This window comes from Trichosurus vulpecula, chromosome 6 (assembly GCF_011100635.1).
Source record: "Trichosurus vulpecula isolate mTriVul1 chromosome 6, mTriVul1.pri, whole genome shotgun sequence".
NCBI lineage: Eukaryota > Metazoa > Chordata > Mammalia > Diprotodontia > Phalangeridae > Trichosurus > Trichosurus vulpecula.
This window is the reverse complement of record NC_050578.1, coordinates 63694757-63720804: the sequence shown is the minus strand read 5'-3', so window position 1 is coordinate 63720804 and position 26048 is coordinate 63694757. Positions and strand designations below refer to the sequence as shown.

The following is a 26048-nucleotide window of genomic DNA, read 5'->3' as shown; positions in this document are numbered from 1 at the left end:
AATTTACAGCCACCAAGAAGTATTGTGGCTTTATTTAGATGGGAAAGGTAGCTTTCCCCTTCCCTAAACAACCATAATGAAGCAGACGATTGTGTGGTAGGATCATCATTCAGTTTTTCTTCTTTTTAATTCCCAGCCAACACTGTGTGGCCATTTATAACGCTATACATTACGTTCGCAAATACCGCATTCTGTGTAATGAAAATCTTCACACAAGTCCTACCCTCAACCCTCCCAAAACCCACCTGGTACCAAGAGGTCATTTTGCTGAATCATGAAAACAATAAGAAAGTTAAGAAACTGCAATCACATTTTTTGTATAAAGGTCTGAGGCACTCTGGAAAAGAAGACATTTTCTTGTAAGGTTAATGTTTTAGTGGTGCCAAATACAATATAAGTTGTCATCAGACCCCCAAGAATAATGTGACCATTAGTGACTGTGATTTTATGTTTTGCTATGTCTTCATCAACTTTATTTACTTACTTACTGGGGGTGGGCCTCGAGGATTTGGAAGAATAGAGATATCAGAGTGGTAGCTGAGGTGACTCTTAGAGCTTAAGGGGCAACAATAATCTACTAGGATCCCTAACCCCACCAACGCTGAAGTTTCCAGTCCAGTAACCTATTTAAACCCAAAGGGAGTATCTGTTTCCCACATGGAGTGCATTACCAGAGGTATGGGGAAAAGCTTCACCCCACTGCTGAGGACAATCTCAATGCCCTCGTGGGCTACAGTGGTTTGTTCCATACTAATACTAGGTCCATTCAATTTTACACCAGACATCCAAACAGTATTTTATTTTTCTTCCTCGTATAATTTGGGTATGTGTAACAGACCTGTCTTTTCACATCTTTTCTTCCAGTGCAATCTGCACAACTATGACGGTCCCTAGGTAGGCTCATGAAATAAAAAAAAAGAGAAGACAGGAGTCTGTAAATCCTTCTTTGGCTTAAATTCCAATACAAGGTAGGTCTGAAATAGCAATATATTGCATCGATCCATTAGGCCCAGAAAAGCCAGCCACTGTTAGTGGACAGGGAGTTCTGTCATAAGCAGGGAAAAGACCAGTGACTTTTTCCAAAGTGGATCTGATGCATGCCCCCACTGGTGTGTCTAAGAGTCTAGGCTGAGAAGCAAGTCTCATGGATTGAGGGTTTCTCAAGCACACAACAGGGGTGGCAAAGCATGAGGAAAAAGAAAAAGGCAGGGAGTGGGGAAGAAGAAAATAAAACAAATTCCCTAATTGAGAATTATATCATATAACAGAGAGTGGGACCATTCCTTACTACATTCTATCCTATATAACCCTTAGACCAGAATCAAAGTCAGTCCCAGTCCAAAGTGTTACCTAGTAAGCAATTATGTGGGTCTCTGAGATTTTAATATATATACATACACACACACACACACACACATATATGCACACACATGAATACACACACAAGTATATATGTACATATATATAACTTTTTAGAAAAAATCTGGTGCAAAAAATCTGGCTGAGGTGTCAAGAATTTTCATTTACAAACAACATTCAGTTGGAAAGTAGCTGGCACTGCCACCTGTCACAGCAGTGATAGAAACAACTTGTAAGCTGGCTGAAGGTAAGATGTCTAAAAGGCAAATGAGGAAGCAGGGAATGAAGGGTATTGGGAGAGAAGAAAGGAGTAGAGAAAAAATTTTTTTATTCTTCACTGCTTTTTCAGACCCACAAGTTCTTGAATGTACACACACCCAACGCTGTATTCTTCTCTTAGCTATAGACAATGAAAACAAATGATAAAATACCCTCCTCTATTCTGTACTCTCAATAAGATGCACAGTACAGTCAAAGGAGATTATTTAGATGTGTCATCTCAGGAGAACTTAAAACTGGGACATGAAGTGAGGACGCACACCATCGAGGGGCCGGGTTAAGATTTCACAGCCAGTGTCCGTGACCAGCAGGGTATGCTCGAACTGAGCAGATCGTTTCCCGTCTCTTGTCACTGCTGTCCAACCATCTGGCCACGTTTCATCTTGCCATCCACCTTAAAAAAAACAAAAAATACAGAACAAGTTGAAAAACACGTGCGAGAAGTATTTGTAACTTGGCAAGCATAAATTTTCCAGGTCAATACATTTATGCGAATAACTCACCAGATACTACTGTGGAATTATGCTGAGACCTTACCCCCTTCTCTCTTTAGACTACAAGTTACAAAATCATATTAGGACAATACTTTAAGATCCATGGTGTCACCTGGATGAGAAATCCTCATCAGTCTTATTTAACTATCAATTCCACAATAATGCTTTCCACTGAATTTTTCCATCCTTTAGCAAAGGGCTAACCACCTAACTTGAGAGGTTCACTGGGTGAAAGGCTGAAGAACTGGAGAGGTGACCAGAAGGGGCCATAGATCGATCCACTTAAGGAGCACTCAGTCTCCTCTCCCCTTTGCCCCACTGGGTTAGGGAAATGATCAGACAGAGTAGGAAAAAGTCTGTGATTAATTCAGCTTATAGAAGTACCTCTTTGGTTCACCTCTGACTGGCTGGAAGGGAGAATCCTAACAGGGAGTGAGTGTTCCAAAAGCAATTAAATGATTTTAAGCAGATGATTCTGCAAGGGTGTGTTCGATAAAATGAAACATTACTGAACTTTCACTTGAGTTTGATATAGGGTCTTTCTTCTTTTCCTGGCTGTAACTTGTGTAATCTCTTGAACAATGCTTTTCAGTCTGCATTCACAAGTTCTGGACAGTTTTCTTGCATTATTGCTTGCATCCTGACATTTAGGTTATTTGGCTTATGTTCTTCTGGGAGACTTATGATCCTGAAGTTATCATTGCACATCCTGTCTGCAAGGACAATTACTCTGGCTTGAATAGAATTTCTGTCCTCTCCTTTTCTCTCCCTTCTCTTTTAAAAACATTGTTGCCTTTTGATTTTCTTTTGCTAAAGTTTCTTCTACTTCAGAATTTGTGTGTTCCAAATCTGTTAATCTCTCATTCACTTCTTTAGAGATTTTCTGCCATGAATTCAACTTTTCTAAATCAACCAATTCTATTTTTTAATTGTGTGTGGAAGTTCTACAGATATAGATGATATTTCAAGCATTATCTGATGCTCCTTGTCACTCACTTTCTGGTCCCACTCCTTTTACCAGGTAAGGTAAGATAGGGTTGCAAGGCTGCTTTAGCCTCCTTGTGCTGGGGGAATACAGCTATCGGCTTTTATCAGATTGGTTCCATCTACATCTATATCCAGTTTCCTTAAGTAATGATACAGCTGCCCAGGTTCATGTAACTGGGGAGAATAATCACTGCTATTTCTTAAAAGATGAACGGGATTTGGGGGAGTGCCTTCCCTTTAAGTAAACTACATAGGGCATGTGAAATTTAAACATGCCAAATATTTTTTATTAAAAGTTTAGAAAAAATAACTAAGAACTGCTCCTAGACAGTTTAAGTTAATCAGAAAATGCACGGAGACTATAAAATACTCGATGAGACCATATATCTAGTCCAGAACCATTCAAGACCACGCTACTTAAGTAAGGAGGAGAGACAACTGAGGAAGTAAGGAAAGAGGAGAAGATAGTTGACTGGTAAGTAGAGAAAAGAGAAAAAACTAGGGGAAAAGACATGAGAAAACACAATATGATAAAGAGAATAAACAGAGAAAAATAAGAGAATAAAGAAAGGAAATAAAAGGGCAGGAGAAATAGCTTGGAGAGAAACAAAAGAAAGTGAGAAATAAAGGCAATGCAGGAGAATGAGATATAGACTGAATGAGAAGAGAGAAAAAATCTGGTGCAATTGGCATCTGGTATAATAATCTGTATTTATAAAGTAATTTCCTTTATAGAAGTCAGGTAATTAAGAAGATTGGATACATTATTCATTCTGAACAAATCTCAGGTGAAAGATTATTTCTAGGCTTCACAAAGATTAAAAATCCAAGAACAGATGAAATAACATTTCTATTAAACTGCAATCTTCAGCTCAAAAGAAAATATGAAGAAGCATAAGAGAAAGAAATTCATGCTTTGATAAATGTCTAAATCACTGAACAGCTGGGTTTTTCAATTTAATAACTTTTTCACAGAAAAATCTGGGAGGATTTCATTTACCTTTATTGTGATAATAAAATGGAATATATAAAATAATAAAAATCTCTGAATGTTTGACTACTTGTCTAGGAATACCTCTATGCATATTAGCCCTTTAATTCTGAACACTTGGGTTCTAATGAAGTTGTACAACATCACAAAACAGACTGTTTTATTTTGCGATTATCTAAACCCTTAAGCCCTGTTAGATTAGCAAACTGTTTGCTCGCCCTTGTGAACTAAACATGCCTTGTTGACAAAAGGCACAGTGCCAGCCTCAGACACCATATATGGACAGGGAAAGACTAGGGGAGCCCAGAGAAGGCCTCATGGTGCCACCCCAGCTAGGGTCTCAAGCATCCCAACTCAATCTCCAAAAGATAACAGCTTTAAACCTCAGATCTGACACAGGGCTGTATGTTTGCTCTAAATAACTTCTACATTCTTAGACTGATGTTCCTTGAGAGCAGGAAGTAACCCTGCATTGTACCTTGCACATAACAGGCATTTTATGAATATCTGCTAAAGACTATTGTTTCTTTTTTCTAGGTAAAAAGCTTTTGCCACACCTTAGTTAAAGTCTCCAAGCTAAGTATCCACTCCCTAATGACAATGATTTACTCTCAACTCTATATACATATTTAACTTTAGTGGAGTAAGAAAAGCCGTCTCCCAGCAAAATCTACAATCACAACAGAGAGAATTGGCTTTAAACCTAGTAATAAAAAAACCTTAGGTCAGTTAAGTGTCTTCTTGTACCACACAAACACCTAAATAAAGAAAAAATGCCTCCTATTCTCTAATTTCCCTGGCCAGTCTTCAGCAGGCCGAAAAAAAAAATTTGCAGCAAGTACCTCTCCTGTCAGTCCTAAGATCCTAAAGATCTCATAGGAAGAATCACAAAGCTGAAACAATCAAATGAGATGGCCAGAATAAATAGTGAAAGTTCCTTATTTAATGCAGCCAAAGCAATGCTGACGATAAACCTCTTAGTCCTGCCAGATCTTGGATGAGCAGTGTTGAAGATGCCAAGAAAGGAAAAAAGACAATGTTCTGGACAAGGGCTACTACTTTATGTGACCCAAGTGGCCTTCAACTAAGTCAGACTATAGAATACCTTCAGTGCCACAACACCTGACTTTGGAAGGATGCTCCGGAGCACTCTGATTTCTAATGTTAGGTACAGGGATGGCATCTTCCAAACAAGCAGCAAACCGGCAACTGCTGATAGGGCCGCTGGCTTTACTGCCAGATCAACCACAGTGGGCTTGATAAGCTTGGGAATGAAGGGCTGACTTATGTCCCTGCTAGGCCTAGCCAAGAAGAACCAGACAACAGAGAGAGGTGAACCAGAGTGCCCTGCCAAAGCGGGTGCCCCCTTTGGGGCCTGTTGACCTTTTTGTTAAATATTGTGTGGAAGGGAAAAGCATGAAGTCCAGAAGGAATCACAAACAAGCTGGACAGTTTTGAAAGTCCCATGTGGAATCACTATCCGTACAGGCTATAGCCACAGATATCCTGGAACAAGCTGACAAAGCCCTTAGGGGTTCAGAACACAGAGTGGAAGGAAATAGTGGAGGAGTGTCTGCTGCTCTGATGCCATGGCTAGACAGGCGGCTGAGCCAGATCTGACTCCTTCACTGAGACCGGAACAAGCAAGACACTGACCCCCTTACTAGTATTTACAATCTGAAGGAAACCCAGGGAAGGGGCAAAGTCTCCACTGACCTCCCAAGAGGGCAATTACCTTTCATTCCCAAGGCCCTAGCACCTCCTGACACCACAGAGGTTGCCAACTTTTGCTTGCCACCCTTCAACACATGCACAAAACTCAATTCTTGCCTAGAGCTGTGGTCTCTTAATGGATCTGAACACACCTGAATTCTTGGGGGTGACTTCAACAGGAATATATTCTCCTACCTATTGATAAGCAGTGACAACTTTCTAACCAAGTCTTTCTTCTCTTCTGTTCTTCTAAATAAAATTGAAGAGTGAGGTCAAAGTGGAGGGCAAGAAATAGTTTACCAATCAAGAAATCAAAGAGCTGTCCTCTAATTGACAACTATCGTATATTGTTAATTCTCACCTTCACAGATCATAGGTTCGATTGTAAATACATGACCAGGCTTCATCACTCCAACGGCTTTATTTTCTGGAATAAAAATATGAAACACAAATGAACAAATCTCAAGATGCAAAGTCTTCTTTTAAGTCTTACCTTATGAAGTAGATAACTGGGAAAGGGAATTAAGAATAAACACCTAATATTTATATCAATGATCCTTAAACTAATGTTTTATTCCATCCTCCAGATGTAGTTTTTCTACAAATACATTTCAGTACTTAAAATGACATTTTCCAAAATAGCAAAGGGTGCTTGAGCTTTATTTCAGATATGCTAAGGCATAGCTTCTCCTGGAGGAAAAAAAAAATAGTGCAGCTGCTCAACCCTGGGAAACATTGAGCGCTTGAGTGGGGATTATGGGACCAAGGACAGTTTCCCGTTATCTGTCTGGCCGTAAATGTTTGAAATGGGAAAGGGACAAATATTTCAGACCAAACAAGTATCCTTGCCTTCCACCTTTGGAGAACAAATAGCCTTTGTATTTGGTTTTGTTTCTTGTTGGTTTTTTGGGAGGAAATGGGAGAACAGTCTTTGCTTTTGTTCGCTTTGGGAGAGGAGAGGAGAAAGGGGCACCATTCCTACTGGCATAAGATTTTATTCTGCATGGGTTAATGGTTTTATGTTTTTTGATTTTACATTTTAATTAAATGATAAAAATATTATTTTTAAAAGCTGTAATTTCTAAAGTATTACCAAAAGATAGCTGAAGGGTAGCCTTTAATTCTAGGGACAGAAGAGCAGCATTTTCTTCACAACTGCCAATGATAAAGCAATGATTTCATCTACTGCTTTCCAGCTGTCATGAGAACTTGATGGAAATGTTCACTTTTTATCTCAGTTGCTTATTAATAACCCTCCAAGTAAGACTAGATTTTCTGGATTTTTACAACTAGCTTCTCTTGGTTATGTGAATATGTAAGAAATTCCAGAACGCTCTGAAAGCAACATGTTGAATTTTATATATGCAGTAGGAAAAAAAGAAGTTGTTGGGTAGTCAGTCTGGGAAGCAGCAAACCAGGAAGTATGGGAGCAATAAAAAACAGTAAAAACAAGTCAGGCTACCTGGGTTCCAGGCTTGGTTCCAGTAATACTACTGACTTGCTCTGTGGCGGTGGGCAAGCCATTGGATTTCAAGTTTTCAGCTTCCCAGTCTTCAAGTGTTTATGTAAAAGCCCTATAAAAACTGTTAAGTGCCCATGCAAATACAGGACAGTATTATTATTCTTACCTTCCACCCCTGACTTCATCGGAGCAGGAAGGCGAAAAAGGGAAACCTATAACCTAACTTTATACATCCAGGGATCATTCATTTACACTTTACAGAAATAATATGGCTGGGAAGGTAAGAATCAGAAGAGGCAGGGCTTAGCGACTGATGAAGGCGTGGTGTTCATGCCTCCTTGAAGGGGCTTGTGCAACACCAGGCAAATCACAACCACTCAGGGTCCCAGGCAGATCTTAAGAACATGAAGTTTGTAGAGCACATGCCGATCTCCATTGGCAGAAGGAATTCCTCACCTAGAGTAGGTCTGGTTAAAAAAAAAAAAAAGAGGAAGGGAGACTACTGGGGGAGGCTGCAGGAGCCCCAGGGGAAATCACACACACTGCACAAACATCTCTCCTTTGCTTAAGTAAGAGGCCTATGAGCCTCTAAAGGTAAGGTACTTATCATAAGTGGACAATTTCCTTTTGAAGGCCATATCTTTAAAACTTAGTCACTGCTGACTACTGAAAATGCCTGTTGCACCATCAGCTCCTAGAAATGTGAAAAGATGGCTGATGTCTTGTTGTGGGTCTCACTTTTAAGAAAACCAAATGCCTAGGCATCAAGGATCTTGCTTCTCTAATAGGCTTCAGGCCTCCTGACAGAAAGCACAATGAAGACCAGGCCCTGCTGGAGGTTGGGGTAGGGATTGGGAAGGAAAGGATAAATCACCTCCAGTCTCCTTGTTAGATGTTCACACCTGCCATTAGGTAGGCTTCCTGACGGCTGCTAGTCACAGCGGTATGACAGGTCAGGCAGTGGCCCTCACTATTATACCCTGCCTAGTATTGTTCCCCAATGGTTAGCATGGTCCTATCCTTTCAACTTACCCCATCCCTGTGATACTGAACACAGAGAAGACAAGCCTTCTCCTTAATCTAATCTGTCTGATCCCCTCATCTCTACCCCAATAACATCCCACTCCAGAAATGCATACTTACACTAGGCCTCTGCAACTCCCGTTCCATACTTAAGAAACTTCCTGAGATCTTATACCACTTTGTCTCTTGCTCCTACCACCTTCAGGCTCCCTCCTGACATTGCTGTTTCTCTGGCCACCCTTTCAAGTCCTGGGAACACCTCCACTTCTAAGCCCCAACTCACCCATCTTGGTGGGAGAGTCACAATACTCCTTGCTCTTCCCCTACTACCATCAATCAGCAACCTTTCTTCCCTGGAGGTTCCTTCAATCCAATTTTATCACACAATCCAGCGTCAGATAGCTACTGTCCTCTGACCTAGATATTCTCTCTCCTTTCTTAATGAGTTCACTGCCTGGTTCACAGCCTTCCATTTTGTCCCAACTCAACTCTCGGGACTTTCACATATGTGATGGTATTACCTCATATATCTGAAAACTCCCATTTCTTCTATCAAATCAACTCTCATGACCTGCTCTTCTATTCTAACCCAGCTAGCACAAGGATGACATCCTTGACCTTGCTATCACCCACAAATGTTCTAATTTCTTGCTTAAAAAATTCCTTTATTTTCTCATGATAGTTTATCTTTCCATCTCTCCCTAGGCTTCACTCCTTCTAAATCTACTCTTCATCCCTATGGTGACCCCTCCCCCCCATCCCACCATCTCTCATGACAAGCCATCACCCCTGTCATAGCTACCCCCTCTTCTCTTCCCAACCTTGAACCCTTGGTGGACCATTTCAACTCTACACTGCTCTAGTCTTGAAACCCCTCTCCTCCCCTCTTCCTTTATACACCGCTCACACCTTGCCAAAGCCCCAACCCTGGATTACACCCACCAGCTGCCCCCTTCTCTCTTACTCATGTGCTACTGAAGGGAACTGACTGAAATCATACAACTGTGATTGGTCACACATTTCTTCCAGTTTGTCACAGACTCTGCTCTCACTGAAACAAAGTAATTCCACTATTCCTCCCTAATTCTCTGTCCCGCTCACAACAGAAAGTGCTCCAAGCCTTTTCTTTTTTTCTCAAGTCTCTCATGATTTACTCCATCCACTGGGCTGAACATCTTGCCTCCTACTAACTGAAAACTGAGGCCAGGGCTTCCCGTTTTCTCCTCCTCCCCATGAGCTCCTCCTTCACACCTGTCTCTGATCATGAGCCAGTCCCTTACTCTTGCCATCTCCCACAACAGACTGCACCGACCACTGTCTCCAGTCTCTTAAATCTTCATTCTCCATCTACCAGCTCTTTCTGTGCCACCTAGAAGCACTGCCCCAGCTCCACTATTTCTTCTCTTCTTGCTTTTTTCTGAAGCATCTGCTGCTGTGCTTAACTGAAACTTCTCTTTCCAAAGTTAACAATGATCTCTTAATTGCCACAAATGCCTCTTCTGGTATCCCTGACTTCAGCACTGTTAACCCTCCTCTCCTCCTAGGGCTCTCTCCTAGGGTGTGAGTGATGTTGATCTGTCTTTGTCCTCCTCCTGTCTGACTCTTCTCAATCTCCTTCCTTGGCCTTTATTCGTGTCACATTCATTAATGTGGGGACCCCACAGCCTCTGTTCTAGGTCTGCTTCTTCTCTCTCTATACTCTCTCATCTGGTGACCTCACCAGCGGCCTTGGGTTCAGTTATCACCACTATACAAATGATTCCCACACATCTACTTCTCCAGTGCTAGTCTCTCTTCTGACTTCCTGTCACATACTGCCAACAACCTTCCGAGCATTTCAAATTAGATGATCCAGAGGCATCTCAAACTCAACACATGAGGCAGCTAGGTGGCTCAGTGGATAGACACTGGGCCTAGAGCCAAAAGACCTATTTCTAATCTGGCCTTAGACACTTACTAGGTGGGGGACATTGGGCAAGTCACTTAACCTGTTTGTCTCAGCTTCCTCAACTGTAAAATGGGGATAGTAATAGTGCCTGCCTCCCAAGGCTGTTGGTGAGACAATATTCATAAAGTGCTTAGCATGGTGCCTAGCACATCGTAAGCACTATATGAATACTAGCTATTATTATGTCCCCAACAGAACTCTTCATCTCTCCCCCTGTAACATTCCCTCTTCCAAAGTTCCTTGTTACTACAGAGGTCATGCCCATCCTTCCAATTACCATGGTTTGCAAATGGTGTTACCTTTGCCTCATTTCTCTCCCACTCACCCGACATATCCAATCAGTTGTACTGTCTTTTCCATATTGTCTTCCTGTCACATCCTGTATCCCTTCTCCCCATGCACACAGCCACCACCCTATCTATCACCCTATTCAGGCCCTTATCATCTCTTACCTGGACAGAGCCTCTTATTTGATCTTCCTACCTCAAGTCTCTGCCCACCCCAAACATCCTCTATTCAATGCCAAAGTGATTTTTCTAAAGCCTGGGTTGCATCCACAAATAAGATACTCCACATAAACTCAATCTAACACATGCTTTTCATAACCTCTTCTTACCTTTCCATTTTTCTGACATTCTACTTCCTTCCATGCACTCTACAATCCAGACACATGCCGGGAACACTCTCTCTCCCAGGCTCCAACTCTCAGAATCCCTAGGTCCACCACATCTTTCAGGAGGTCTTTCTTGGTCCCTCAGCTGCCTCCACATGCAATCCTAAGGCTACTTTCTTAGCTCCTTTAAGCTACTTTCCATCTACTCTGTGATTATTTTGTAGGTATTCATGTACATAAATTATTTTCAACAAGCAGATGTAAATTCTTTAAAGGTAGGGACTGTTTTTGCTTTATCTTTGTAATCCCAGCAGATGCTGGGCACAATGGACATAGTAAGTACTCAATAAGTGCTCTTTGATTAATTTTTTCTTAAGCATTGGAAAGAATATCAGGGACTACCAAGTCCAACCCTAACCCTTTATAGGTAAGGACACAGGTCCATAAGGTAACTTTCTGTCTCTGACAGTAGGCAGTAAGAACAAAAGTTTTTCTAAATTTCAATCTATAATCTACTAGTGTCTTTCACCCAGTATACAAAGAACACCCAACCAGGAACCAGAAAGTTCCCTGACAGCTTTTTTTATTTGTAAACTTGGTGCTTAGCACAGTGCTTGGTACATAACTACAATTAATATATTCATTTATTCATGGTAGCCACTCAAAATTTGTTGACTTAATACCCAACATCTCAAGCTCATAGGTAGTACTCACTGGCATAATGTGGTACATTGGGGGCTGTATGGAAAAGCTTATGGATTCCATGTCCACAGTAGCTTCGAACAACTGAAAAACCATTTGCTTGGGCATGCTTCTGAATGATGTTTCCCAGCTCTCTGTATCGAACTCCAGGTTTCACTGTAAAAGAAATGACCTTTCACTAAGAAAAAAACTCACAACAGCACACAATACAGTCCAATTTAGAGGCACCTCTTGTTAACTTGTGAGCAGAAACAGAATGTCTCCGCTCTAAGTCCATGAGAAAGGCTGGGAAACTGTCATGCCCCTACTCCAGGATCTCTGTCAGAGCCTGCCTATTCCCCAGACTGACAGCTTTAAAGTGAGAGTCTTCAGCATCCTGAAGGAGGATCTCTTTCAGTCCTTTCGTTAGCTCTACGTCGATGATCCTTAAGCTTTTTGTTCTCATGATCCCTTCACACACTTACACTATTAAAAATTATTCAGGACCCCTGCAAAGAGCTTGTTTATGTGGCTTATACTTAGCCATATTTACTATATCATCTTAGTATTATGAAAATAGTTTTGACCTCAAAGACCCCTTGAAAGGATGGCTAGTCACATTTTGAGAACTACTGTTCTACAGTGCGTAAGGCAGAAGCTAGATTTTCTGACACTGATTGTGGTAGCCTATATCACTCTTGGGACAAGCTGGAATATAATAAGCAAATTGTTCACTAGCCTCCTTAAAAAAAGTTATTGCTGTCTTATGTTTTCACATCACTTTCATTTCCAAATTCCTCAGCCCTCCTTTTCTAACCAGTGATTCATCCCTTGTAAAAAAAGAAAAAGGGAAAAAACCCAGAAATTAACACAGCAAGGCAATGCAATGTTTTGCCCGTAGTCCCCAACTTCTGTAAAGAAGGAAAGGAGGTACATTTTCTCATTTCTTATCATTAAAATCACAGCACTTGGGGCAGCTAGGTGGCATAGTGAATAGAGCACCCTCCCTGGAGTCAGGAGGACCTGAGTTCAAATCCGGCCTCAGACACTTGACACACTTACTAGCTGTGTGACCTTGGGCAAGTCACTTAACCCCAATTGCCCTGCCTTCCCCCCTCCAAAAAATAAAAAAGTATTAAAAAAAAAAAAAAATCACAGCACTGCCTCGTGTGCTTCCCATTTACACCATCATACTCATTGTGGATCATGTTTTTCTAGCTTCGTTCACTGTACTTTGCATCAGTTCTTCAGACTTCCTGGGCTGCTCTAAATTGTTCATAATTATCCTTTCCTCTAGCACAGCAATTTCATTGTTTTTTCAGTTGTTTCAGTCATGTCTGACTCTTCATGACCCCACTTGGCTCTTGGCAAAGATATTGGACTGGAGTGGCTTGTTATTTCCTTCTTCAGCTCATTTTACAGATGAGGAAACTGAGGCAGAGTTAAGTGACCTGCCCAGAGTCACACAGCCTGTAACTGTCTGAGGCCAGATTAGAACTCAGAAAGATGAATCTTTCTGAATCCAGGCCTAGTGCTCTAACTATTGCACCTAGGCACTTCACAAATATTTACTGGATTGGGAACAATGCTGTAACAGTTGGATTTGCTTAAATGTTCTTCTTCCCAAGGAAGGTTTCAGCACGTAAATGTATATCTATCAATTGTCACCTGTGGAGAGATAACAGGTCTCAGAGAGTAAGGAGGACCTGGATTCAAACCCCATTTCTGACACATACTAACTGTGACCAGCGAAGCAACTGAAGTTCTACATGCCCCAAGCAACTCTTTAAGACTCTATGTTGAAGAACAGGTATAGCTCAATAAAATCAAGAGTCTGAATACAAAATTTAAAAAAGTCAGGGTTGGGATGTTAATAATCTCACTGAGTACTGTGCAGTGGCAGAAAACATCTCGAGTATTCTGCCTAGTTCTGGGCACAGCACTTTAAGGTGGACACTTAAAACCACAGCATGTCTAAAAGAACATGAAGACAAGGCTGAACATTTTTGAGAAAACTAATTTTGTTCAGCTTGAAGACTTGGATGGGACATGACAGCTAACTCCAAATTTTTCAAGTGTTGTTTTGTGAAAGAGGAAATAGAAGGCTAATGTGCTTCTTTGCACAGCAGAATGAAGTCCAAGTCAGAGGGAGACAGAGATCACATATGGGCTGGCTTACAAAGGAAAGAGCTCCCAACACATGCATCCAAGCAGAGATTCTGGTTGGAGAATGTTAGAGCAGGGAAGGAGTCACAACACAACTCCTGCCATCAGGGGTCACTGCCACCAGGCCTCACCTGCATCAATTGCTTGCATCAGACACTCGTAAGTTGTCTGGACCAGCTTTCTTGCACTCTCATCCACTTCTCCAACAAAAAACGTCTCATTCAGGTCCCCATGATAACCATTTCGATAGATAGTGATATCCACTAAGAAGGAAAAACTCACAGTTAAACATGTCACATCTGTCCTCTGAGAGCTAGAGCTTTGCTTTAGTTACAAAGATCCTTGATAGAAAAGGTAAAGCTTCTACACATTCCAAAAAAAATGATGAAGCTGAAAAAGTCATCATCTAGCATAAAATTCTTTCTCCTAAGGCAACAGTATCAAATGTAAAAAGAAAAAAGTCATGTTAGTTGAACTAATCATTTGGACACGACACTGACTGGGTTCACATTTCAGAAAGGGGGATAATTTTCATTGCATCAAAGTTCTAATTTTAAAAGTTGGGACTGGAAAAAAGGTGAAAAAAATCTAGGCTAAGTGATAATAACTACACTGTAATACTTAAGTTATATCTCTATGCTCACCATTTAAGATATAAGAAGTTTTAAAGTGCCATGATCAAAGTACTCTAGAAACTCGGAACTACATTAAGAAAGCGACTAAAATGTCTATACCCTTTCACCCAGAGATCCCCCTACTCTTCTTTTGCCATGCACGGGGGAAGGGGGTTGGGGGAATATGTTCTAAAGCTGCCAATAGAGATGCATCCCTAGTAAAACCCTGCCCTCTGTTTAGCACTACATGAGGATTTGCTTTCTTTGGGCCACTCTGAATGACGTTGTAGTTTAAGAATAAGAAATGTAAAAGTATCACTAGGAACTCAAAAAACAAAAAAGGCATGAATCATGAATTCATTGAATGGTGAGGGTTTCCTGAAGGTAAGCATGCAAATGACCCGTAAGAAACAATCACAAAATCATCCCTAAAAGGGGTTACCTTTTACCACCGCATTTTAAAAAAATAGAACAGCATTAAAGCTAAAGGTAGAGAAAAAGTGAGGGGAAAAATTTCCATTTGTAATATTCCACACCGGCCTGCCCCACCCAGATGAGATCTCATTTTTGCTTCAGTGATTTTCTCTGTGGAGAGGTCATAATTTTGTATTCCCTACCATTGACAATATCACCATCTTGCAAGGGTCTCCTGTCTGGAATTCCATGGCAGATAACTTCATTCACTGAAGTACAACATGACTTAGGAAAATTGTAATAATTCAGTGGAGAAGGATAGCAATTTCTTGCAATGCATGCCTAAAACATTCAAAAACATATGAAAGGAAAATAATTTAGAATGTGAAAAAAGACAAGACACATAATTAGTAATTATTCAGCCATACAACCTGAAGGATTTCAGAACAACTGCTGCTATTACAATACTTTTGTGGCTTAAGCCCACCCTTAAATTCATGCGGATTTAAAGCTGGAAAAGGCTGAGTATAGTTCAACACCCCCCCCCCCATTTCACAGATTAGGAAACTGAGGCCCAGAGAGGTTCTGTGACCTGCCCTTCGTCACACAGGCAGTAAATAGAAAATGTGGGATGTGAAGCCAGATTCTCTGACTCCACATGCGACATTCTTTCCACTGGACTGTGGCACCTCTCTCTTGTGGCAAAGGGTTGATAAAAGAAGACAGGAAAAGCTTTACGGTGCCATGCATTCATAATCTAACCATCCTGGAAATCTGGAATTATGTTACAGGAGTGACTAAAATGCCGATTATCCTTTTACCCAGAAATCCCACTGCTAGGTATGTACCCCAAGGAAGTCAATGATAAAAAGAAAGACCCCCTATGTAACAAAACATTTATAGTAACAGTATTTCAATAGTAGCAATGAACTAAAAATAAAGTAGATTCTCCTGAAGTGGGGAATGGCTACACAAATTCTATTATACTAATGTAGAGGAATATTATCGAGCTATATGAAATAACAAAAATGTTCATTGATGTCTGTAAATTAATCAATAAATGTTTATTAAGTATCTATTATATGCCAGGCACTGGGGATACAAAAAGAGGCAAAAGACAGACCCTGCCCTCAAGTAGCTCACTATCTAATTAAGGAGACAACATGCAAACAAATATATAAAAAGCAAGCTGCATACAGGATAAAGAGGGAATGATTAACAGAGGGAAGACACTAAGATCGAGAAGGGTTAGGGAAGGCTTCCAATAAAAGATGGAATTTTAACTGGAACTTAAAGGAAGCCAAGGACATCAGAAGGCAGAATACAGAAGAGAGAGCATTTGTCAAGTTCAGAACAACCAAAACAAAAAAAAAACCAAAAAAAAAAAAAATCCTCTCCTAAAAAAAAAAATACAATAAAAATCTAATTTATATTTAAAAAAACTGATGGAGAATCTTGAGAAGACTTTTGTAACCTGATGTAAAATGATATACGACAAATCCAGAAGAAAAAAAAATCAACAAAACTACAATATAGATGTAAACAACAACACAACTAAAACTGAATGCTGTGAAATGTAACTGTTGTATGTTATGTATGTAAATGTAAATAGTCAAGATGGGCCCCAAAGGAGAGATATGAGGACGTATCCCTGCTCCTCTGTAAAGCTGGTGAGCTATTAGTGTGGAAGGTTACATATAATTTTGGGGTTGGCCCATCTGTTGGTTAGTTCTGCTGAACCCTAATTTTTTTTCTCTGTTAATTGTGCCATAAAATGGTTCTGGGAGGGAGTGGAAGGGGAACAATATATTAGAAACACAGGCAATACTAAGACATCTATCTATCCAGCCATTTAGTTTAATGTCATGAATTCAGACTGTCAGAAGCAAAAGGGACAAAGTCACCAGACAGATGATCCTATGGTAATTTTCAGTTTACAGTAATATTTTGACATGTCCTTGCTGAATTTCACTCTAAGTGGAAATAGTCAGGTTAAGTCATCTAACTATTTAATACAGATGGAAGATGGAAGAAACAGTGGAAGCAGTTTTGTTTCCAAAGAGTTGAAAGTAACCCTTCCCCCTGCCCCCTTAGCAGAATCAGAAGTCAGGTGACTGATCAGAACTAGTTCCAGACCATGCCTCTGGTCAGGTGAAAGGTTAGAGGCTTGTACGCATGCTTAAATGAGCCATTTGAGGAGGGCATGATGTAGGCAGTCAGGGGGTTGCATCTGGCCAATGAAGAGCCTGATAGAAGATTGAAAGTGGGAGTCAATAAAAGGACTGGTGTCCCTCTGAGTCCTTGTACTCCTTTTGCTCTGTTCAGGGGACTTACCCATTTATTCAGACCAAATAAATGTAAAATATAATTAAAACGTTCCTGGCTTCCCAAAGAGTATTGCTTATTCCTAGACAACGTGAATATTTTTATAACAAAGATCTTTCTACCCACTTTAGATAAATAAAAGCATTAGCTGGCTGAATATATCTATCTACATCAGAGAAATACACCTATTAGCTGTGTGACCTGGATCAAGTCAGTTAATTTCTCAGTCTTAATTTCCCCATCTGTAAAATGGGGATAATAACAACAGATGTCAAAGAATTATGGTAAAGATCAAATGACATAATATTTGTAATGTGCTTTGCAAAACTTAAAGCGATGAAAATGTATTATTATTATATTACTGTTATTTAAAATATGAAGTCTCATCTTTATAGAATTATAATAATATAGCTCTAGACCTGGAAAGGATGAGCTTAGAGGCACCAAAGTCCAACCTCCTCATTTTACAGATAAGGCAATCAAGGTCCAAGGTCATAGAGTTAGTAAGTGGTGGGGGGTGGGGGGTGGAGCATGTTTGGTTCAAACTCAGGGCCTGACTCAGAAAATCTTCCATATGAAAAGGAGAGAGGGAGTTAACTTGGTGGGCCAACTTCTATTTAATTAAAATGTCAAAACTAGAAATAAGTTTACATCTTTAAAAAAAGAAATCTACCAAACTCTGACTTTTTTCTGTGCTATAGTGGTTACAGCATCACAATGACACAATAAATGAAACCAAGATGTGAAAAAATCTGCCGTTTCAACAATGTTCCTTAAGCTAAAGCACTCTCTTCTGCCACATGTGTATCTTACGAGCAGCTGTATTTTTATTTGAGAAAATCCTACTTTGTAATTAACTACAGCATTCTTTATTTCAGATAGTGATAAAGGAATGATTTTTAAGGCTTCCAAACATAAAACTGTGGGAGACTAATACATCAGCATCTTACTGAACAGCGGGGCTCACAGGTGCTTAACGACAACACATGGTCAAAACCGGTTTTGAATTAAACTCCCCAACATTTAAAAGACCATATAGCTTTCATGTTATATCTAATTCAGGATATAGAAAAGAGAAGATGACAAACTCTAAGATATGAAAGTAAAGCTAACTTACTAAATGGACAGCATGGTCTATTTCTTCAGTAGTTACACCTGGTTTAACCATCATCGCAGCAACATCCAACACTTCCCTCGCAAGCTGTAAAGGAGTCAGCAAGAGCATATTTAGAATAAGGCAACAGAAACAAAAAATGACATCCTTTTCACTCTGCCTTAAATTTTATAAAGAAATGGGAAAATTAATTTTTATCTACATAGGGAGAGAAGATTGAATTTTTTAAAAAACTTCATTAACCTTTCTGAAACTAGTCCAAGTAGTAGCCATCCATCCTTCTAAAAGAGAAATGGCATTTTATTTACTCTGTGTGTGTGTCTTCCTGAAACATGAACTGGTCACTATAAAGCAGGTAATCGAATTTGAGAAAAAATTTATATGCCCAGAAAGATAACTAGATAATCTAAACCACAATCATCTAACAAAGTGATTTCTGAAGTACTAGTGGTACATTTTGTGAGTTCTTCTAGTATGATACACTAAGTATACATTATTACACCCTATAAGCTCTGAACACATTAGCTATGAAAACAGATGACATAATGCAATATATTCAACCCCTAATATGATTTTTATCCCTCAACAATTCAATAAAAAAAAATTATCAAGTGCATATGACCAGGAAAACACTGTGCTAGGTGCTAGAGATAGAAAGACAAAAGTAAAAAAATTTTCCTTGCCCTCAAGGAGTTTATATTCTAAGGTGAATATTACGTTTACACTGATGAGTAATTTACCTTGAGGAGGGGGAGAGTGATTAATAATAACTAGAGGAATCAGAAAGGATTTCCTGGAAGAAGTAGCACCAGTGATGAGCCTTGAAGGAAGCTAAGAATTTTAAGACACTAAAGTCAGGAGGGAGTTCATTCCAGGCCTGGGGGGACAGCTGAAGCAGACAGCCTATACTGGATAGAACATAAAATGGGTGAATGGAGTAATATGAAATAAGTATAGAGAAGTAAAAAAATCAAACTCTGAAGGACCTTTAAAGCCAGGGTGAAAGTGTGTATTTTACTCCAGTGGCAACAGGGACCCACAGAATATTGTTGGACAGGTGAATGAAACAGATCTGCAGAGAGCTGAGGAGGATAAACTATGTTGGTGGTTATTTGACTGAAAAGAAGGGAAAAGATGAGAAGGTAGAACTCAAAAGACTTAGCACCTCATTAAATATAGGGCACGAGTCAAGGATGATTCAGAAATTGAGAAAATATGGATGACTGAAAGAATGGTGGGATCCTCAGAAGAAAGAGGGAACTGAAAAGACAGTTTTAGGAGTGAAGATACCAAATTCCATTTTGCACATGTTGACGTAGAGTTACCTACAGAACCATCCAGGTGGTCGGCCAGCAGGCAGCTGGTGACGTCAGACTAGAGCTCAGTACGATAAGTCTAAATGTATAAAGTGATGAGATCAACGAAAGAAGAAAAGACAAAAGGAAAAAGGACCCAGAAAAGAACCTTGGGAGATATCCCTGGTTAGGCAGCAGAAGTAGCAAAGAGGAGGAAAAATAAGAAGTAGCAGTGTTGTGAAAGCGAAAAGTTGAGTATGCAGAAAAAGTATGCAGTACCAAGAGCTGCACAGAAGTAAAAAAGGATAAGGCCTGAGAAAAGGCCACCATGTTTAGCAAATAAGAAGACTGATAACTTTGGAAAGAGCAAACAGGTCTGAAACCAGATAAGAAAGCTTCTCCAAACAAAAAAAGCCCTATTTCTGTTATGCTGACTTAAAATGGTGAGGTATCGTAAGATTTTACCCATTATTTTAAAACATGAAGAACTGGAGGAAAATGGACCATGTCAGATTACCTGCTATTTCTATTTTAAAATAACAAGCTATCTATCTAGCAAGCTGGGGAAGAGCAGATGCATCAAACCATTATATCAATCAATATCTTTCGTCTTACTGCATTAGGAGCCACAATCTTACAATGCAACTCTTGATCCTTCATAAAACTACTAAACAGCTGACTTCCTACATGATTGCTTCAACATATCAAAACCAATAAAAAAAGGAAAAAAAAATCTTACCCTACACACTAACCGCATGCCTTCTAAATCTTCAGAGGAAAGTATTTTTATTTGAGAAGTACCTTTGAGAGCCTGTTCAGATTCAGACATTCCTAAAAGGAAACATAAAACCAATACAGAACGGGAAGGAGAGCAGACACGTAGTGAGTGACAGAGCAAAGCCACTGGCGATATTACAATAAAATCTCATTCATTTAGATTCCACAATGTTGTGAGAAGCTGGACGGAATTTTTCATCTTTGCACTATGAAAAAGTGGGCTGCCCTCAGCAAGTTATCTAAATGGGATTAAAGCTAGAAATAACCAATAAATCAGTCTGTTTTTAGGTATTTGTTATCCCCAACTATCATCCCCACTAGCTTTAGTTCAAGTTATTGTCATAGGAACAAAACAACTCTCTTTAGTAGTATTTTAATCTGACTTTGTAAAGTTTTACTGTATTTTAAAGCCATCTCTGATGAATTCATATAATTAATTTTTCTGGTCCACATTTACACACATACAAGTACATAATAATTCATTTTTGAAAAAGTTTGCACTCAATCACACAATCCATCCAACAGCATTTTCCTACTTTTCTACGGACTGCTTCAGCAAGGTGTATGAAAAGTCTTAAATGATATACGGCTACAGTGTAAAAATTAGTGTGACATCACATTTCTAACCCTTACCATAGTAGCAATGCTATTCCACATTCATTCATTTGCAAAAACTCAATTCTACTTAAAGTGAAATTATTAAGTTTTTTAAAACTTTCCTAGGACAAAAATAAGGATTCTGTCTAGAAAATTAAAGAATCAAATCTTATTCTTCCTCAGCAAAGTGTATTTATAAAGACTGTCTTACCAATTTAAATGCCATCCATCATGTTTTCGAAAGACTGAAAACAGTGGAGAAAAATCCTGCCATTAAACATTTAGGTGCAATCTCCTAGAAACTATGAAAGAACTCCCCTCTCCAAGTCCAAGTCTCTCCTAGTTTAACTGGGACCACCTTGTATCCCAAAGGGCTCTGCCTCTCCCTGAGTACAAGCATGCCTTCTAATACATGCAATGAACACAAAAACAACAGAAAGCAACAACTGCCCTGGGAAGAAGTCATAACCCTGGTTATTCATCAGAGTTGTTAATGCTGACTCTGCCTTCCTCACACTCTCAACTTGTTCTACTTGTGCTCATAGCACTTATAGGCTCTTCAGATGTGGTCACTTTGGCAGTCCCCCACCCACCCCATGCCAACAAGCCCCTTCAATACAACCCATTGTTGGTCTCTACTATTCCAGTTTAGACCAACCCCTTGGTTCTAGCCCCTCCTTGGTGGGCTGGGTCTTATTTGGAGCTCATACTGTATGTGGTAAAATAAACTATTTCTTGGATAAAGGTCATTCTTAAGGCATCAAAAAAAAATCACATCTATTTTTATTTACATATGATCCTTATTCTCTGGAAATACAGGTATCCCTTCCACATCATGGGAGCTAGGGGCATGGCACTCCCGAGATTTGAAGATCCATGTAAAATTTTTTGACCCTCCCTTCATACCAGAGAAGAAGTCTGAATTTTTTCTTTTTCTTTTATGGGGTGTTTATGGTACCTTATTGTAAAATTTGGGTTAAGTATTTGGTTATAGGCTCTGTGCCATCTGCGGCTTCCACAAAACTCCTCAAAACTTCCCATTTAATTTCTTATGCTGACCCACAATACATTAAAATCACAATGGAGAAAGTCAGGATGTGGAAGGGATAACTACATTTTAAACTAGAACATAAGCTCCTTGAGAGCAGGAACTGGCTTTTTGATTTGTTTTGGGGAAGGAGCTTTCTTTGCATCCCAAGAGCTTAATACAGTGCCTGACACATAGTAGGTTGGGGCTTGATAAATATTTGTTGGCTGTTTGCTGATTGACAATAGTCTAGAATTTGAAATAATCCAAAATACAGCTGAGGTTTTTAGGGTCTAAAGATTGAAGTTACTTTGGAGGGAACATTCTTAACTTTTTTTTTCTTTAATACAGATCCCTCTGGCAGTCTGGAAAACCTATGGACTCCTCATAATAATGTTTCTTTAAAATATAAAATAAAACAAAATAAACATGATGACAAAGGAAATCAATTATGGTGAAACAGTTATTAAAAAAAGGTCACGGCTTCAAGTAAAGAACCCTTGCTTTAGGGATCATCCAATCAAACAGCCTCACACTATTGAAAGAAACTTGAGTGTCACAGAGTTTAAGTGGTCTGTTGGAATTCACACAAATTTGAACTTTCAATTTGAACCTAGACCCAGTGTTTTCTCTTATATCACACTGCCTACTCTATGATGCTGGGTACAAATGTACTACTAGTTGCACAATCATATTTTTAAGCTGAAAGATTTTTCCCAGATCCTGTAATAATTATTATTGGCGGGGGGGAAGGGGGAAGACTAGAAAATGCTGATTTTCAATTCTTAATTCTAAAATAAAATGGTGCTCTTGTGATAATAGGATTATAGTAAAAAAAAAAAAAGACTAGGCAAAATAATTGTAGGGACAAAGTACTGCCTTAAAAAAAAAGAACAACCAAAAAATCCTAATTCAGAAAAAAAAATTGAGACACAAATGTAAGAAAATATAAACTTAACACGCATAACTTTAAAAGTGAATAGGTTAAACAATCCAACAAAATTAAAGAGAACAACAGACTAAGGAAACAAAACCCCAAAATCTATAGCTTACAAGAAACACACCTAAAAAGCAAAGACATACAGAGAATAAAAATGAGAGGCTAGAAGAAAATTTATTCTGCATCAGGTAAATCCAAAAAAGCACAACTTGCAATCATGCTATCAGGCAAAGCAAAAATTAAAATTTATACCATAGAGATAAACAAGGAGTTTATAAAATGAAATAGTGAATTGAATTAGGCAATGAAATTTGTATATTTTTCAGATTAGTACACAAGAAACCACAAGCAAAATAAATTCCTGTTGTTAGTGGCAGCCACCAAATACAAAGACTAAATAAATAGTAAGATATATAACTGAAATTACCTAAAGGATGATCAGCATAATCAGGTCTCTGAATATAACTTGGCACTGGTCTAGTTGGCATCTAAAAAAACATCAAAGTGCAGAGCAGAAACAAGTTTAAAGTTCAATTAGTATTCATTATTTGAATTAGCTATTACCGAAGAAAAAATAAACCTGTTCATCCCAAAATTTTATTTAACACATCACTTACTTGTTATGATGCAAATTTCTCTTTCCTGATACTAACAATTTAAATTGTAAAGAGGGGCTTAATAATAATAACAGTAGCAAGAACAATTCTTCATATTATGCTTAGAGGCTTGCAAAACACTGTGGGAGCAAAAGGAATTTTTTTCTGAATACAAAAAAAAAAAAAAAAAAGCAGGGGAGAGAAGAAGGATGTCCAGACATATACCAAAAGAGGATTCTGTGTGAGACTCTAAAACTCCACTTCATAGTGTTTCCTTTTTTAAAAAGCAAATAATAAATCCCACACACTATGATAAAAACTGCCCTGCTTGTGTACTGCAAAGCATTTTGCTCACAGCTTTACAAGTTTTGCAAATGAATAAAATCGTAAGTCTCTGAATAAGAAACTGAGTGACCTGTTCATGCTCACACGACACGCAAGAGTCTGAGGTAGAATTAGAACCCTGGCACTCGCCTGCAAGTCCGGTTTTCTAGCTCCCACTCTATGCTGCCAGGAAGCAGCAGAAAGGACTGTTCCATGCAACATAAACAAAAATTCTGTCCTATATCCCTTCAGAATAAGGAAAAGAAAGAATTATTTTCTTTGGGAATTAGCTATTTTGTTGTGCCTTTTAATTTGCTCATTATTCTACCGTGTTTGCAAACAAGGCTGGACCAAAGATAAAACCATCAAGTCATTTAAAATAAGTATTTTGATAATCATCTGGTTTGTCACAGAAAATTGTCACTTGAGAAAAACTGAAAATGCTAACATTTAATCTCAAAGTTCTGGCACATCTAATACTGTCTAAAGTGGAAAAAAACTATTTTAAGAGATACCATGAAACAATAAAAATAACATGTTTACTGAATTTTTGTCTTCTTCTTTTAATGTTTAAAAAACTTAGTATTAATGGATGGTTCTCAAGGAGAGGTAGCAGGAAGGATACAGTTAGAAATCTAAATGTTAAAAAGATCATTAAGTTATTTTAAGAAAATAATAAGACAGTTGCTGGATTTTTTTCTCTTCCTCTTTCAAACTTTTTCTTAAAAAACATTCTTTGTTAATATAAGGGATGGCCCTCTGGAAGAAGAAGGATACATAGGGAGAACCAAGTAATGCAAAAATAAGAGATATCTACAAAATATATGTATTTTTAAAGTGCTAAAGACAATTGAAGTAGTCCCCTCAAAAAAATTTGGAGGGCAACACAAGCATAGGAAGTGATTTCAATCTTGCAAATTACAGTTCTGAAATTTTTCACCTGACATGTAATTATTACTTAAAATTAAAATAGTACTTTATTTACTCACCAGTGGATAATGTGGTCTAAGTTTACCAGTGTATCGATAACCTGCCCAAGGATCTGTGTTTATATCCCCTTCCACAGTCCAAGAAGAAACTTCATTTTTCGCTTTTTCATCTTCTAGAAAGAGAAATATTTAATGAAAAATAAATGCTTAAACTAAACATTTAAATACTAAAATTTTGTTCATTTAACATGCACAAAAATGTAAACATTTCTTTTCAGTGAGACAAGCTATCAACAGTAAGGCAAAAAACTTAAGAACCAGTAGACACAAAAAAGAAAAATAGAGCAAATCTGTCTATTACTACATCACTGGCCTCCAGTACCCCACCTAGATTGGTGGACACAGCTTCTAAGCCCAAGTCAAACTCTGAAAACAGCATTATAATTTTCTCCCCAATGGTTCAATGTAACAATTCACAATAATGTCCCATTAATGGCTATCTATTGTATTGTCATGCATGAGTACCACATACATTTGCTTCTATTATTTCAATTTATACCAAGCTTATTTTAGAATATTACTGGTTACCAAGAAATGATGGATGAGGATGCAAAGCAAATAAGTAGAAATAAGAGCAATATTTTATGACAATTAAGTTGAATTTTAAGTAATGGAAAAATTTACAACAAAGTTTGAAGCACATCAAAACATAACTTCTCCCTATCCCATAAGAAAGGTGAGAGGCCAGTAGGACAGAATACTGATACACTTACTCACTACTAGATATGGTTTTTATATTATATATTTTAAATTGTTTCATGTTGTACATAGGAGTGGTTCAACACCAGCAATGAGTGTGGAAAATGAACGTGATGTAAAAGCAAAAGACACCAATAACACACATGCAAACACATGAGTTTATTTTAAAACTTCAGATTATAGAGCAAAACCTTCCTAAATAATAGATGTAGCAAGCATTTACCATGAATTCTAGACTAACTAAAAGCTCAGATTCCTAAGCTCTCCAAAAACAAAGACAGAACTGAAAATCTGCCGTAGGTTTATCCAAGTGGCTTTTGATATACCTGAAACATTGAAAATATTGCCTAGCTATGACTATGGTGCCCTGTTTTCTGAGCTGACTGTTCAAATCCACACAAACAGGACAAACAGGGCAGCACAGACAAGTCAGCAAGCATTTTTGAAGCATCTATTAGATACCAAGTATGTTGCTAAGCAGAGTCAAAAGAGAGTCCCTGCTCTCAAGGAGTTCACAATCTAATGGTAGAGAGGAGAGACCACACAGGAACAATTTTGTACAAACAATACACAATGTAACTGGAGGTACTCTCAGAGGGAAGCCACTAAAGATTACAGGTG

General features: G+C 38.7%; 1 protein-coding gene across 2 annotated transcripts in view; it reads right to left on the bottom strand.

Moving 5' to 3' along the window:
• Positions 1-1667: 1667 nt before the first annotated feature.
• Positions 1668-26048, bottom strand: part of METAP1 (methionyl aminopeptidase 1) — a 63165-nt gene continuing 38784 nt past the window's right edge. Inside the window, exons 3-11 of one of the 2 annotated variants that reach the window (XM_036763311.1) lie at positions 24729-24841; positions 23247-23307; positions 20218-20309; positions 18187-18270; positions 14948-15086; positions 13848-13979; positions 11584-11727; positions 6185-6250; positions 1668-2032 (exon numbers count right to left, since the gene is read on the bottom strand). In XM_036763311.1, coding sequence (XP_036619206.1) covers positions 1869-2032; positions 6185-6250; positions 11584-11727; positions 13848-13979; positions 14948-15086; positions 18187-18270; positions 20218-20309; positions 23247-23307; positions 24729-24841 — 995 coding nt within the window. In that variant the 3' untranslated portion in view covers positions 1668-1868. The remainder of the gene's footprint in view (positions 2033-6184; positions 6251-11583; positions 11728-13847; positions 13980-14947; positions 15087-18186; positions 18271-20217; positions 20310-23246; positions 23308-24728; positions 24842-26048) is intronic. The other variant, XM_036763312.1, reaches the window with a different exon arrangement.